Source organism: Trematomus bernacchii, unplaced genomic scaffold (genome assembly GCF_902827165.1).
Source record: "Trematomus bernacchii unplaced genomic scaffold, fTreBer1.1, whole genome shotgun sequence".
NCBI lineage: Eukaryota > Metazoa > Chordata > Actinopteri > Perciformes > Nototheniidae > Trematomus > Trematomus bernacchii.
The window spans coordinates 11,188,954-11,206,489 of record NW_022987593.1 but is presented as its reverse complement, the minus strand read 5'-3'; the positions used below and the strand labels follow the sequence as shown (position 1 = coordinate 11,206,489).

Below are 17,536 nucleotides of genomic sequence, written 5' to 3'. Positions count from 1 at the left end.
TCTAACATCAACACCGTTATCTGCTTGTGTGGCTGTGGAGCAGGGGGTAAATGAGTGTTTACCAATCAGAGAGTAAATTGTTCAATCCCAAACCCCTGCACTGCAGTCAATATGTCTAAGTGTCCTTGGGCATGTCTATGGTTTTGAAATGAATGGAAATAAAAACAGCTCAAAGGCTCTAAAATTGCAGTTACATTTTGAAGTGCTGATTTCTACTTCTACTTTCTTTTGAATGACTTTAAAAAATCTTTATCATTCACTTTTTGGATGTTGGAAATCCTTTCCTTCCATTGTTTTTTATTTATAAAGCAATTTGTAAAGATTTTGAAGTTTACAGAAAGCAGCAGAAAGGTAGAACTGAATTCACTTAATCGAGTTTTGCTGTCTTTTTGTTTAATTCATTCAATAAAAGAATGACGAAGATATTTGTTTGCATTGTTTTTTTATAAGCAATTTGTTGATTTTTTTGCAGTGTACTGAAAGCAGCAGAAAGGTAGAATTGAATAGACTTTTATATAAAAAATGTATAGCAAGTTATATCGATATTCAAAAATGTTATTGCATATTTTCCTCAGATGATGCAGCCCTACACACACAATAATGGATCAAGATGTCAAGTCATTAATATAGTTCCTCTGTTAAACAGCAACAGGGGGCGCTGAGCTCTTTGATTTGGTGTCACCCCCCCCCCCACCCAGCCTCCAGCAGGCACAGGACTGCACACACACACACACACACGAGCACACACACACACAGAATCTACACAATAATTGGGTCAACAGACCGCACATAATATGATCCTTCTGCAGCTCTGCATCCACATTCACACATGACACATGCTACACAATATCTGAGGTTCATGACCCCAACACTCTTTCTTCTAAAACCTTGTGCCCCTTAATCAAGTTCAAACCACAACAACCCCGCCCACATGATCCCCCCCCACCACCACCATCTTATCCCCTTTACACTTAGTCCTTCACATCTGACCCTTTTTCCCACTCAGCCCCTCCCCATGATGCTCTTATTTTCTCACTCGCCCAGGCAAAGCTCTTGTAGCCCCCTCTTTTGTCTTTGTGTACTGTATGTGTACTGTGTGTGTGTGTGTGTGTGTGTGTGTGTGTGTGTGTGTGTGTGTGTGTGTGTGTGTGTGTGTGTGTGTGTGTGTGTGTATGACTGCCCTCATTGTATTGATGATGTCTCTGTCTGTGCACTAACAACAGACAGATTTGTGGAGGGAAATTTATGGGCATTGTTAAAGCAATTCATTCTAGCCCATTAGATCTTAAGTAGCCCCGCGTTACAGCTGGTTTACACACACACACACCCCTTTGTGTAAGAGTGTGTTTCAGAGCTAAACGATGGACTTCACATCTGACATAAAAAAAACAAATACAGAGGGAAACAAGCTTGACAAGAGAAAGCAACTAAAGATGATTAAAGGCATGGAGACACATTAATGTGCTCCGTATGTTTGAGTAAATATCTTCTGTTTTATCTGACAACTTCCCCACCCATCCTGACGCCCACCATCTCACTCCGTCCTTCATGTCCTCTCAGTTTAACCAGTAAATCCTCTCCCTCTTCACTCCTGTTTACTCATCATCTTCTCCCCTCCTGCCACTCCTTTCTCTCTCTCCACTTCCCTTCATCCTTCCTCTCTCTATGAGTTTATCTGGCTGGTTTAATACCTGCTGCTCCAATCAGGGGATTATTGACTTTATTACCAGGGGCGACTGGCTGTGAGTTGATGCGGTCGTCTTCCAATCAGAAGGGTTATCCCAGCAATAGTGACCAACATGTCTTAACCCCAGGTTTCTCCCGATGTCATTGCCAACGGTCGGTGTGTGTGTGTGTGTGTGTGTGTGTGTGTGTGTGTGTGTGTGTGTGTGTGTGTGTGTGTGTGTGTGTGTGTGTGTGTGTGTGTGTACTATTTAATCAACCACAGTTTAGGATATGATACATTACAGGGAGGGGGAAGGTAGACACTGGTTCAGAAGTCCAATAATTGCTGACAAACATTAGCCAAATTAGCTTTGAACAAAGGAAATGATCCTACACATACATCACTGAGATATTTAAGTTACAGCAACCACTTTGAACTAAAGCTAACTGTGAGATTAAGTGCTGCTTAACTCTAATGTCAGGTGAAAAGGACGGACATAATAAAGCTTATAATGCTTTGCTGTAGCTAAATGAGCACACTAACATGCATGCAACTGGAGCTCAGTGGATGAGACAGTACATGTTGTAGTCAGTGAAATAACTGGGTCCATGATGGGTCCAAACCAAACTGTATCCAAAAGAAATGCATGCAATTAGCGGTACAGCTAAATGACATGTCTCATTTTATACTCGGTACGTAGAGCAGTGTGTGTTAGGTCTGTGCAATTAATCGTATTTTAATCCCGATTACGATTTTGGCTTGCAACGATTACGAAAACAACGTAATCGAAATAAAACGATTATTATTTTTATAAAAAAAAAAAAAAAATGTAATTATTATTATTTTTTAATTTTTTTTTTTTTGGTTTTTCAGTTGAATTATACTTAAAGTTCAGGGTAATCAACTGTTAAAAACATACTGTTCACATTTTTGTTTCAATAAATGGATGTTTTCAAAGTAAATGGATAATCGTTTTTAATAATCGGGATATCAATTATTGACCAAAATAATCGTGATTAGGATTTTTGCCATAATCGCACAGCCCTAGTGTGTGTTGATCACACAAACTGCATGTAAACAGTTGACAACACACAGACACCTAATGCCCTTTAGTGAAAAAATACTGCAATATAAGACTGATAATGATTATTCTTTAGGCCTCAGTCTGATCTGCATTGACGCTCGTCTTGACTTTAATGAGCTCTTTGGGTCTCACCATCTCATACCCAAGCAACATCAAAGTTATAATCCTTCACATGTTTATGATCAAACGCCATTTTTGATACGAAGTACTGCTGACATTTACCCATGCATTAATGAATGTATACACATCTATTAAGTAGCTTTGATCCTTACTGCTGAGCCCGCCATTCCCAGGCTGGATTAAAATGCCCTACATGCAGCACGGGCGGTGTTGGAAAATTAACCAGGAATGAAATACTAAGAAATGTAACTTTAATAAGAATTTTATGATTGTAATAATAAAAATAAAAATTCAGTGTTAGAGCTGTTCATTTATTGAGTCATGGTCAGCTGCAGATTCAGTTTGTCATACTTGGCCTCATGTCACCTAAATAAAAGAATTATTACAAAGAACAAGTCTTGGGGAAAGATTGGAGTGATGTATCACCATGCCATACTGTTTTATTAAGTAATCTCTTGCTCATTCTTTGGGTTTAAAAATGTAAGAAGAGAATAAAGAAGTATTTCTGCCTATAACACGCGAAAAAATAGGAAAAAAATGACAAATATAAATGTCCACAGTCCACAATATCCTACAATTACTTGTTTTTTTGCCATCAATCCAAAGCCCAGAGATATTCAATGTATTCTGGAAAAGCAGGATCCATCTCCAAATATTTGAGAATCAAAACAATTAAATACATTTCCTGTTGATTGACTGATCCATTAAAAGACTGATTGTTGTAGCACCACATACTCTCCACGTAGCACATGCACACAAACACTAAATCAAGAAGCAGCCTCTCCTATCCAAACACTCTGCACCTGCACACAAATGGAGGAAGCCCACACATGTGGTTGGTGCTGAGCCAAAAATAAGGTATGATGTCATATTAAATTGAGAACAAAGAATCGCATGAGCAAACCAGGAACGCACACACACATACACTCTTTTCTCACACACACACACACACATACTCAGGTCCATATAAAATATTCAATAAGAAATATTAAAGCTAATCATAAAATATTAAAAAGCGCAAAAAAAAACTCTCTTCGGCACTGAGTCACGCAAACACACACACACACACACCCACACACACACACAGACAGACATAGCTCCCTCTGACTGTATAATTTATTTCTCGTCTCTGCATCAAATCTGCTTCTGTCTCCATGGTAACCTTTCTAGGCCAGGGAGAAGACCAATCAGAGTGAAATAAGAAATAAGGGAGGGAGACTGAGAGAGATGAAGAAAAGGGGAAGACGGGGGAGAATATGGGATGAAAGAAGTGATCGGGGGGGGGAGTAAATGATAGAGGAATAGTTTGTATGTTTTTGGGTGCATGCGAGTGTGATTAGAAGAGCAGAGTCCACACTGCGGCTCAGCGTCTGTGGTCACAATACTCTGTGCCCTGCTGCTGGGTCGATGTCTGAAATATCTCACAGTTTACACAGCCTTCAGAGTCAGATAAACACAAACAGTGGAGTGTAACCACATGGCTGGCTCCCAGTTACACCACATGGGCCTTCCTGCTTAAATAAGACCGAGTGGACTTGATTTGTGTAAATGTAGGTCGATTTACAGTCATTATGTTCATATGACTGCGGTCCAGGGAACATCGTGAACATCCAAAATGCTGGCATTGCAAGAAGGGAGAAGAGCAGCCATGTTTTCTGCTGGATGGCAGTACATGTTTGACTTTATTCAATCATTTTCAAAAAAGGATTTCCTTAGACTACCCACTCCAAAACTCACAGAAGAGCAGATCACATTTTCACTGGAATAAAAATGTGATTATGTCTAACCACAACTGCAATACGGGGCTTATCATATCTCTTTCAGAATACTTACATTGGATGTTGGGTTGCAAGTTTATTCTAGTTTTAAGCCAACGTCTGAAATGTCTGCAAAATAAAATGTGTTTCTTTGGATTATGTATTAGGATTCTAGTAGCTCCAATATGTTATGACTTTTTGTTTTTGTTTCCAAGCTAGGATGGCATTTATTTGTTGAGAATGAGAATCCATTATGATTTATTTGACAATGCAGTATTTTTATCAGCTGTTATGTTGATATGTAACAATGGCCCCCGTCTGGATGTGAACCTGGGAAGATGCAGTTTTATCTGTCGCTGACACTATAACAATATACATTTTCTATTTTTGGAGTGACTGGTGGATTGGAAGCATGTAAAAGTGCATCTTCTCCCGAACTTCTCAACCTTATCAAGTAGTTAAAAACGAGTTATGGCTTTTCACTTCAGTTTTAAAGTGCTAATTAGAAAATGTGTATAGAATGGGTAGAAATATCCATATATAGTAATTAAAGGAAATGTACCATACCAATGTACAAGCAACGCGGTGCACATAATGTTAATTGGGTAACTATGTGACTAACATAGTGTCAGTTTTAGTGATATTGCCTGTGCAGCTGTACAGCAACAGGCTGTACTATATTACAAAGCCAGCGAATCAGTGCCTCATCAATCCCCGGAGAAAAGATTAAAAAAATCCTCTTAAGACTACAGGGCAATTGCTTTAATTGGGGATGATGATTAAACATATTAACCCTAACTCACTGAAGCATTCTGCATAAAACAATGTTATAGTTGAAGTGGGGTCTAACATCTTCCAACAATACATGCATACTAAGTCTTCACAATCTGATGGGGAGAACCTCTCACCTGCAGACGAGCGTGGCGATGATGACGCACCAGGCGGTGCAGCAGCAGTCAGGGCTGGGCTGCTGGGAGTGAGTGTGAGAGTGAGACGAGTCGTCCCTCTTACGTCTCCGGCAGCAGAGCCAGAAAGAGTAGAAGAGGAGAAAGATGAGGTCCAGGCCCAGACACAGCAACGCCACAGAGCCCAGCAGCAAAATGGACTAGAGAGAGGAGAGATTCAAAAAGAAAAACTGTGTCAAATTTCAGTTTATGTTGAACGATTTCTGTCAAACGTCAGTCATTATCATGAGGGACAATTAAGGAAGTGGGTTATATATACAGGAAGCAAATCAGTTGATATGAGCAGAAACCAAGACACAAAGACAGACAGAGGATTTGGTTCTTCCTGTGCAGTCAGACGTGCACAGATGCACAGATCGTGTTTCTCTCTGCAGCTATTTGCGGCCATAAAGTAGTAGCTGTTAAATGGCTGTTTGATGGATTCCATGAAAAACACATTTGCACACCATCAAACGTGCACACCTCCATGGAGAGAGCGGAAGTGCTGCAGAGACCCACCACACAGATCACACACCCTCTAAAAGCTTTGAAGTGTAAAAGTAGGAAGGGCTGGGGGAGGGGGGGGTTTACATTTGGAACAAAAAGAGACGCTCGAGAGACAGGAAAAGAAGGAGATGTGAAAAGGACACGACTGAAGTGAAAACCAAAAAGGGAGAAATGGTTGAAGATAGGGATGAGGGCTGTTACAGCAATTTGTCTGGAACTGATTACATCTGTTTTTATCACGCACGCATGCACGCACACACACACACACACACACACACACACACACACAGTAAATGTCTGGAAAAGTCCTTGTGGTGCAGGGCCATGAAGAAGAGACAAAGGCACGTTTCTGGAAAACAGAAATGTCCACCTGCTACACTGCTTACAGTCGACAAAGGAATGGTGCCACAGTCCTTCTAGAAACAGCAACAGTGTTATTGTGGGGTCTCCTCCACGAATGATAACAAAATCTGTCTCCACCTCTGAGATTCCCACAGACTTCCTGGCTTCCCGGGCCTCTTTACTGCTGCGTTTCGTGCTGACTTGATTTTTTCCTCCCTGCCAGCCAGCAATTTCCTCACCCTGCAGCGATTTCTCTACTGTAAACATGCGTGTGAATTGAGTGTGCCAGAATAGACTTCATTTACATAAAGCATTTAATGTAAAGCATGTATTAGGGATTTTTGTTAGGAAATGTAAAGTATAAAGGTTTGGGCCAGTGTTTCCCCACATAGACGTCTGGACCTAGATGTTACATTTGTGGGGTTGCAAGATAAATAACAGCATAGGAAAGCAAGGAAATTGCATTCCCACAAAACCTCTCGCCACCTGAACAGTTTCTTCCCCCTCCGCTACCGGCCTCTTAAACAAGGCCCGGCCCCCCCCACTGACACTTACCTCAGCCACAACGTAGTCTCTATATGCATCACATTAATGCACACAATGTTCATACTGCTTACTGCACATATTTCTTGTTTCATATTTCATATTTTATATCCTATAATTCATTCATAGCATTCTATTTCCATGTAAATTACTGCTTTATTTTATTGCTATTTAACTATATTTTATTACGGTGTCCTTAAAGATTTCTTGTTTTATATTTTATGTCTGCACCATGACATCAAGTCAAATTCCTCATATGTCTGAACCTACCTGGCAATAAACCTGTTGTGATTCTGATTTTTGATTTTCTGATTAACATTTGTTCTCAGATCTTTTCTTTTTGTCTTTTGAATTACAGGATTATTTGACCTCTTCAGGTTTGAAAAGGTCTAAATCAGAATCATTTACAACCGTAACATTCAAACTTGAGGGGGCTTCTTCCAGGGTTAAAAATTAATCATTTACAGCCATGCTTCAACACGCACATATGCTCAAAAGCTCAATGATAATGTTGTGATGTTTAGAGAGTATTATGTTTACCGCCTTCACTACTGTAATTGGGAGATTTAGCGCGTAATCCTTACATTTGCTTATAAGAATAGAACAAAGTAGATGTGAAGCTGAAAGGTTTGTCAATGGTTGTATTGTATTTTGTCGTAAACCATTTCCAGGTCATCATCAGGTCAGCGCTACCACATAAATATCTGTAGAACATCTCTTGGAAATCCATCAAATAATTGTTGATATTTGGCAAAAACATGGGCAGACTAACCATTATTGCTACATGGTTAAAAACACTTGTATCTCCAATAAGATACATTTTGGATATCTAGGACAACATGTACTTATCTGATTAAGATGGCTTTTATTCTCTGGAGCCTGATTTGGTATGCAGTGTTATTCCAAGGAAAGTCCTCATCCTCAGAAACATGGCTAACAACACTTGTATCTCCATTGGGATTGGATTGTTAATGCAAAATGCGGTCTGTTGCTTATCTGTTCCACCTCTGGAGACTGATCTGGCATGTTGTTTTTCCAAGGAAATTCCTGAATCTCATTAACATCACAGACATAACTGTTCAGACTAACCAGCCACACTGCAGGCAGCTGATATTCTGTCACCAGCTTTTCTTCAAAGGCACAAATCTCTTTCACATTGAGGAACAATGCAGACTAACAAGGTCGGGCATTTCAAAGTAAAGTGTGATTAGTGGTAGATTTATTACCAGGCCAGCAAAAGGGCACTGCATTAAATCTGATGGGCTGCTTCTCCTCCAGCGCGGCTAGTGGGTCAGTGGAGCACTACAGCGGAGAGGACACCATTTGATATCGGTCTGTAATAGGATGTGACCTGTGGTGTAATGTGACATCTGAAGGGAGGGAAGAACGCTAATCTTTGATACGCAGTCCGAACCACAACCCTTAGTCCCTGGTGAGGCATCAGAGCACTTCTATTGTCTCTAACTACAGCCTACAGGCTAGGAGATAGGAATTAAAATGAACTTGGGAAATTCACGCTGCTCAGGTGGTTTAAAAATCTCAGTTTAAATAGTAAAAGGTGATCTCATTCAAGAGGCTATATGTTTTATCTGTCGATGTAAAGTCACCATAAAAACTAAATATATTTAAAATAATGAGTAAATAAATAGTAAATAGAATCTCAAAGCTGGAAATGCTAATAAAAATAATTAAACATAACATACATATTGCATAGCCAGTGGAAAGCCACGGGTTGAAGCAGTAGAGAAAGACAGAGGGCTGTACAATGCAATAGATAGAACTGATTCCTAACTTACCATGCTTTTAAATAGGTTTTAAATAAATTGAATTTTGCCTGTTCTGTACTGTGACTAAAATAACTTTTCCTAAGCGTAATAACGCCTTCTCCTCCGGCTGCACCTCTTGTTTACCTATATCCAGTTGTCCTTGTGTTGATAGACTGTCTGCGCAGAGGTGAGGTTAGGCCATGTAAGATCTTGTACAGACGGCATTTGCATGTTTATTCATGTTTTCAGAGCTCAACAACTTGCAGGATAGTCAGTCATAAGGCAGCAACTACAATTATGTTCATTATAAAATAATCTGCATATCATTTACCAGATAAATGGATAAATCAGGGGGTATATGTCCATCCCAAAATCTAAGGTGATGTATTTGTATGTTTAGTTTAATATAATAGAAACACATTAAGCCTATATATTTAAGAGGCCAAACCATGGATGTATAATAAGAACTGGATACAGCGTAGGAGGCGGGGCCTCGTTCATTCCTATGAGAGTTGCTCATTGGCGCATGAAGACAAAATGGCCCAACTTTTGAGAGAGCGAAACGTCACGAAAATATTCATATAATCATATAATCAGTTCTTATTGTGCATCCATGGGTAAAGGTAAAACTCATGTAGTACTGAACACGTCACATGAACGTGCCGGGCGGCGCGGTCCCGCGGGTTAGATCCGCGTTCATAATGCAGAGGAAAATAACTCAGAATAACGTTATTAGCACATTTTACAACTTGAGGACCGAATGTTTTTAATAAGGGCTATACAAACGTTCATACTGGGTAGTTTATTTAGTTAAAAAAAAATTATCCAACGATTTACAGACGTCTCTTTCCCAATGTTAGTCAATGGGAAAAAGTATTTCCGGCCGCAGCGACTGATACGGAAGTGTAGTACCGTCGTTTGGTCACAACGAATATTTTCCTCAGAGTCCGGCGCACTTCCTGGGGGCTTGGGCCAAACCTGAAAGTTCTGCCATATTGTATGAAAAATGACACAAATGAAGTATAAAGTATCAAATCTAAGCAACAACCTGCATCTGTGTCATTTGTCAGTTTCTTTGTTGGCACATTATCTCTTTCTCATGAGAAACCAGTTGGTTAAGCAGGGTTGAGAGAGAGTTCATCGACAGATTGCTAGACTGCTTGTCCACAACAGGTTAAAGAAGATGAGAGGGGGAGGAGGGGGGAGATAAGCTCGGTAGATTCTTAGTCTCTGGTATTATCCTGTGTTATTATCTATAGGCTTAGTGTCTGAAACATCTATGGTAAAAGCGTACTGTGCTCCACTAATGCACTGTTTGACCTATTGTGTCTTTAAAATCAACGATAATACCATAGAGAGTAAAATGCATTAATCTTCAAATAATTAAACCTTGCGCTATGACGGCCAAAGCTTTTATTGATATGTCACGCTAAAGGAATAACAATAGGATAACAGATACAGTGATATAAAATGACATTATAAAGTGTGTTAGTTTCCATATGAATTCAAGTGTAGAGTTGAACTAGTAAATAGTCAACAAAAACCAAATATTTTAGATAATAAATCAATAATTAATGATTCGAGTCATATATCAAGCAGTTCTTTGGTCATATATTCAACTATATATAATTGGGTTTCTTGGTTGGAAATACAAACAATCTGACCTTGAGGGTCATATGGGTAAAAATGGACAAACAGATTAATTCATAATAAAAATAAAACTGTCTATTAGTCTTAATCTTTTTTTCATGCTTGTCAATCGAGTAAAGGTCACAATTAAAAATGAAAAACATCCTAGGCCTAGAACCAAAATAACTACATTTGCTGTGGAAAGTAAAGACAAGCATGTTTACGTCTGAAAAGTCATGACCACTGGATGTTTGACATGTTTGTGTGTCATTGACAAATTAATTTAACAATTACTTGACACATAAACTTGTCAATCAACTTATCATGTCAGTACATGTTTGCATATAAAGCAACATCACCGGATCCAGTATTTATTTATTTTAAGTGTATGTGATTAATGTTACATTTATAATCAGATTAAGGGAAAGGTCTCTGCAGACAGCCGCTCTGCTCCCTCTGGTATGATGGCCGCTAGATTAACTGTCAGGCTGACAAACCATCAGAGCAGATTAAGTGTGGATCAATTAGCTACTAATAAGCGTGGTGAGCTTGTCTGTGCATGTGTGTGTGCGTGTGTGTACTTAGATGTAAGTGTGTGTACATCTATGCTACTGGAGATCAGTTTGCAGGCTGGAGGAGGGGCTAAATGTTAAACGGTCAAGCACAATGATCTACTTTCAATCTGGCCATTGCAGTGTGTGTGCGTGCACGCCTGTGAACGTGCGTGTGTGTGTTTGAGCTGACAGGATCAATCACTTCCACCTCAGTAAGTTGTCCTTGCACTCTCCCTGCCCGTGTGTTACTCTATAGTTAAAGGGCTCCACTACTATCCTCTCAACTCCTTTCCTGAGGCGCTGACTGACCTCGGGTTCATTCTGCGATTTTTCACCTGTTCTCCTGGGTCAAAGAGCAACCAAAGCACTAACGGCTCATCTGTGTTCAGACAAAGGCCTTTGTTGACTTGTTTGACTTATTTCTTATTTTAAACATAAAAAAGGGGCCCGATTATGCTTTTGCATTTTCCCTTTCTTGTAGTGTGTTATATAGGTTATTGTGCCGTCAAATGCCTCCATTGGACTTCTTTGTTTAATTCCATAACATAGGGACTATGCTCCAACACATTGTACGTGATAGGCTAAGGGGCAGGACATCTCTAAACTGTTGACTTAACAGTCACTACAGAGCCGGCCAGCTAACCAATCAGAGCAGACTGGGCTCTGGTTTCAGACAAAGGGTGAAAAGAGGTGCTGCAGCACAGGCCGTATGAGAAAAATAAAGAGCTTTTTGAACATTAAAGCATGGAGACATGTCACAGTAGAGGCAGAAAATACAAATATGAACCTAAGAATGAGCATAATAGGGTCCCTCTTTCTCCTAATCTGTAAAACAGTTGTTACTGGACAATCAAACATGCTTACATAAACATGAGTAGGGGCTAATTCATTATTTTTGTAAATGTATGTGCCTATTAGCTTTTATCTGTGCATATGTATGTGCTTTGGTATCTGTTGTGTGCTTATAGGTTGGGTTTAAAGTGCTTTTTATTGTCTAAATGTGTTTTAATTGTGCTCATGAGTTTTTGTCTGTGCTTTTAATGCCATCCTCAGCCTACCAGGGACTGCAGATGAAAACTCGCCTCTGTGACAAAATCTGGCACATATACATGACTCAAGTGCTCATGCTAATTCGTGTGCATTGTCCCTTCTTATATAAATAAAAACAAATACAGATCCACTTTGTTCCTTTTCAAAATGATAATATCTTTCACTGTGCAAACCATAGCAAACTATTCAGAACACCAATTAGATTTACTTTCGACAGCTGGGAAAATGTGTTATTACAGGTCACATGAGTCCTCTGTAATGTTCTGCAGCTGTTTCACTGTGACTGGTAGCTGACGATTCTACCATAATACAAACAGACGAACATGCACACACACACACACACACACACACACACACACACGCTATTCTAAAGCCTTGCAGAACCTCAGGATAACAGCTCCTATTACAGGTCGTCGGGAGAAAGAAATAAGGCAGTTGTCTTACAGAAAGACATTGAGTCAGCATCCCAAATTAAGTCAATGTCACCGGAGAACAACTGCTCTCGTAAATGAATGCTAACCAGTGTGTTTAAGGGAAAGGTCCTCTAGAATAACAACATGAGTGAGTGAGTGAGTGAGTGAGTGAGTGAGTGAGTGAGTGAGTGAGTGAGTGAGTGACATTGTGTGAGAAGAAAGTTTTAAGCAGCTTCAGAGCTCGAGAGCTGAATACGAATGAACCTGAGCCAAACACATCAGAAAGAAAAACACTACACAGAAGAATCTCTCTCTCTCTCTATTGTGTGTTGTGGTGACGGACTCAGTGCACTGAAAGACACTGTGTAGGACCATGTTTGTGTGTGTGTGTGTGTGTGTGTGTGTGTGTGTGTGTGTGTGTGTGTGTGTGTGTGTGTGTGTGTGTGTGTGTGTGTGTGTTTGTTTCTCAGCTGGATGAGTGGATGCATGAAAGCCTTTGAGACAGATATAGTGAGCCAATCTAAAGACGGGCTTCGGTGAAAGACAGAAAGAGAGCATTCTTTCACAACAGACTACAGCCCCCCCTCTCTCCCGCTCTCTTTCCCTCCCCCCCTCCCTCCCTCTATCCAATTCAACCTCCTTCTTCTTGTTCTTCTCACCCTCTATCCCTCCCTCTCCCTCCCCTCGTCTAGCCAGAATTAATGATTTCACCCTGACTAGAATCCCTGCATTCACACCAACACAAACACAATAACACACACAAACCCCTGAGGGAGATCTGTGACCTCACCTCAATAAACAATGCTAAGTGCTAAATACGCACTGACACAGAAAGTGAACATACTGTATGTGGCATATGTACATACAACATATATAACATGCACAACTTCTGTGCGTACAAATAACATATGATTATAGAGCGGGGTGCTCAGTGACATAGAAACAGCCTCATTGGCTAAAATATGTCAGGATGTAATTAGTCTAAAAAGGGGGGTTCTTAAAATTCCAGTGGTCACACACACTCACAAAGGCCCTTAGTGAAATGCTGAATAGCTAGCAGGAAGTGGCTATTTGGCAATTTAGAAGCACCTCCCATGGCTCTTCTCTCTTTCCTCTCGCCTCCAATCAGTCTCTTTTTATCTCTCTCACTCCTCCTGCATCTCTCTCCACTTCCCATCTCCCTCCCATGTTCATGGCTGTGGGGGCCTTCCCACGCTCGGCTCTTGAACTTGCACACCCTGCCTCTTCTCCCCCCATGCATGTCAGCAAACTGCATTGAGGGAAATGTGGGATTCCAAGCGATGTGTCTCGGCTTTTTGTGGCTTCGCAGGGTTTGTGTTTCTGGTGCAGAGACCTGGAAGTCACCTTGATTGAGGATCCAAATGAAATGCAGCAAAACTGGGCCAAAGCCCCTCCTGGAGATGGAGCTGCTCTCTAATAAGGCAGCGCTGCAGACTCAGTCGCAGCACCGAGAGACTCCAATTATGCTTCTCATGATTGGTTTTACTTCTTGGTTATTTTTCGAATTAATCGATTACTTGTACATTTCAATTAGCATTAGCTCAAAATGGGTTTCTTAAATGTCTTGTTTGGTTCAGCCAACAGTTCAGAGTCCATACGTCTTCAATTAAAAATAGTATACAAGCAGAAAAATCCTCATATTTAAGAAACTGGAACCAAAAATGATTAGCATTTCGGCTCTTTAAATTACAAATTGTCACAATCACGACCATTTTCTGTCAATCATGATAACACATTTTTTCCACTTTTTCGCCTCGTGACAAATTGATAGCCACGCAAGCAATGCCTACTCGCTACCCCTCATCAGATTGTCTAGGATGATGTGTAGGAGCTGCAAGCTGTTCATCTAAAGTCTAATTTTAATAGTTTTCAGAGTCCTGAAGACTTGAGTAATAGCAAACATCTGAGAAAACATAAAAAAAATGAAATGCTGAGTCTTTGTCTTCCCGATCTCGCTATTTATCTTGCAATTCCTCATATTGATATTGAAACCGTAAAGGGTTCGAACCCCTGCCTATTGATTATGCAATGTAATAAATTGTGCAGAAGCTTTATCCATAACAAAGATGGAGCAGGTAGGGGATCAGTGCTTTCATTCAAGGACATTTCTCTCTCTCACACACACACAAAGCATTGATCGATGCAGGGAGGGAACCCACAACTCTGTGGTTGCAAGACAGCCTCAGTCACCACTTGGCCACTCTGCTGTGAAATTGCAGTGTGGGCAGGTGGCAGAAGGTGGGACGATAAGGTGATGGTGAAGGGGATGATGAATTCTGACTGGGAGGTTATAATTCCCCCGTACTTGTCTTACCTTCTGGTACTCAGAGTCCTCCGGTCTGAAGTCACTGCTCACCACCTGGAATTCGATGTTGAAGTGAGGCAACCGGTGGAGCAGATTCACCCACCAGGGCGGAGAGTAGTTCACCACGGCCGCCATCCTGATCCAGGGACCGTCACTTCTCTCTCTAAACCAATTCCTCACACGGACACTGTAGAGAAAACCATGACGGTTGTGGGTTAACGGGGCACAGACATTATTTGACGGACATTTCACAGCACCTGTCGTGTTAGGGAGAGCTAGAATAGTAGTATCAATGTCATTTCTTCAAGCATTTTATTTAAATGGTTCAGTATCTACAGTCCTAAATCTGTCAGCTACTGATAGGCAAAGCCTGCTTCTATCAACTTGAGTTGAATTACTGATGACTGACATAATTACAAAGTCAATATGATGAGTTATGTGTGATTAGTCACTAACTGGGGTGGGAACAACATGTCAATCTACTTGGCAATATATTGCACACTCTTTTTCCATTTGTTGAGAATACAATGGAACACAGATTTATTAAGATGCCTTACGAATTTCACATCCTAATTAGAATTTCTATTGAAAGAAAATACTTCAAACACATCCTGTCTCCAATATGTACTGGAGGTGCTGAATGTTGATAAGTGTGCAATAATACTGTCTTTGCCTGTCATTTCCACCATAATAAGAAACAAAACAATAAAGTGTTAATGTGAGAATGATATTTGTAATAGAAATGCAGTTCAAAAAGCCCCAAAAGATTCCCTTTGTCACTGTGGCTATTTTAAATGGCATTCAGGGACAAAGGCATCACTGCAAACACTGCAATACAGCTACAGCATTGCAATATGCTATATATTGTGACTGCATTATGATAACTGGGGACGACATTATAAGTGTCATTGAGCAGTTCATCCCATTCTAATCAACGAAAAGTCATTAAAGCTATCGCTGTGATTATAATATCTCTCCTAAAATGTCATTTTAAAGAGCCCGTTGTAAGCGAATATTAAACGCATGAGGTCATACTGTATATGAATGATCATAACAGCAGCATGGCTGACAGCAACATCGCATCACACAATTTACGCCCATACGGCAAAACCCTGGCTTCGTGAGATAAATATGCGATGAAATGGCCGTTATATATCAAACACCACACACACACACACACACACACGAGACTCCTTTCTTTTACTGACTTGACTGTACGACAGCATGTAGGTCAACTCATATTCTATTGTTCATGTATATATTTCACTTATCCTCCATTAGTCTTGAAACATTCTCTCGCACTATTTTATTTATATTCTATTATTTCTCGCACTATTTGTATTGCTGTTATTGTTTATGTCTGTATATTAATGTTGCATTGTTGGAGGAGCCTGGGATTTAAGATTCTCATTGCCATAATTACACTGTAGCTACTGTGCATATGACAATAAAACCTTTGAATCTTGAATCGATGGTTTCCTCATAAATTCAAGTCAATACACAAACAATATAAACGGATTAGCTGCTTTGACCGTTAAAACTACCGCAGTCTCGAGGAGTCTCCAAGGCAAAGGGTTAGAGAACCGTTAGGAATCCGCTTCAGGGTTCCGTGTCTGCGGACATCAAAGCCTCCGTGTGTCGGTGGGGTTGGAAATGAAATATGTTAACCTACCTAGTGAAGCCGAAGCGGATGCAGACTCTCGTTTAGTGTCGTCTTGGGAGAATCCAGGCCGGCGTGTATTTCACCTATTGTCTTCCCGGTGGTGGATTTGAACCCCCACAGCCGTGCGCTGCTGCATCAACGCGGCCGAACCGAGGCTGAAACCGCATTTAAACACAACCGACTACCCGGTCCACACTCATTTCACCCAGAGACCCCGCTGTTTTTCACCGAAGAGCAACAATACCACGGAAGACTAGGGGTTAAATGACACACTATCTTCTTTAATTTCGTTCAAGCCGTCGTGTTTCTCCCTTAAAACATGACGGTTTGTGCTCCTCGTGCGGTGTTGTTCCCACGGTCGGTTCAGTGAGTAAAGCGCTGCTGCGGCGACTCAATTGGATGGCATTGTTGGAGCGTGAAGCAAACACGGTGTTTAAAAAGCCCTGAAGGACGGGGCTTTGCGGCAGCTCTCAAGCTCTGCATGCAAGTGTGTGTGTGTGTGTGTGTGTGTGAGAGAGAGAGCAAATGCACAAAGAGGTCGCCCCCTAACGTTGAAATGATGGTAGTACATAAAACAGTAAGCAGCTTTACTTTGAAGAGCTGGTGTGATTAGTATTCAGATCTTTTGCCAGTGTTGGACAGTAACTCAGGTCATTTACTCAAATACTTCATGCCTATAACATGTCAAAGTACTAGTTTTTTTACTTAATTCTGTTTTTGTTATATTGATGTTTTGTGTCTTGTCGAAAATGTGCTCTTATTGTCATCTCATTGTGCCATGTGGAAATATTTCTTGTGTGTACTAAATAACAACATTTTACCTTACTTTACTTTATCCTTGTACTTCATTTCTGTGGGAGATATTGTACTTTTTACTCTACTATTATGTCTGTCAGACAATTGTTTGACAGATTTAGTTACGAAATACTTTGAAGATTTTAAATCTGCATAAAATATATTAAACATTTTAAAAATGTAATGCATTGTAAAAGGTTTAACTACCGAACAGTATATAAAGTACCACTTTAGTACCTCTACTGGCTAAAACCTAAAATGTGGCTTGCACTTTAATGTATCAGTAATAAAAATCCCCAAATATAATAAAACACTCTGACAGGGGCTATTCTGCCAACTAATGAGTAGTTTTATTGTTAACACTTAATTCTTTTTTA

At 40.3% G+C, this 17,536-nt stretch overlaps 1 protein-coding gene across 1 annotated transcript in view; it reads right to left on the bottom strand.

Annotated features, from left to right (window-relative positions):
* The window catches only part of LOC117482394 (protein tweety homolog 3-like), a 31,337-nt gene extending 14,487 nt beyond the window's left edge, over positions 1-16,850 (bottom strand). The window contains exons 1-3 of the mRNA XM_034130509.1: positions 16,374-16,850; positions 14,711-14,888; positions 5,536-5,732 (exon numbers count right to left, since the gene is read on the bottom strand). Coding sequence (XP_033986400.1) covers positions 5,536-5,732; positions 14,711-14,836 — 323 coding nt within the window. The 5' untranslated portion in view covers positions 14,837-14,888; positions 16,374-16,850. The remainder of the gene's footprint in view (positions 1-5,535; positions 5,733-14,710; positions 14,889-16,373) is intronic.
* Between the last annotated feature and the right edge of the window lie 686 nt (positions 16,851-17,536).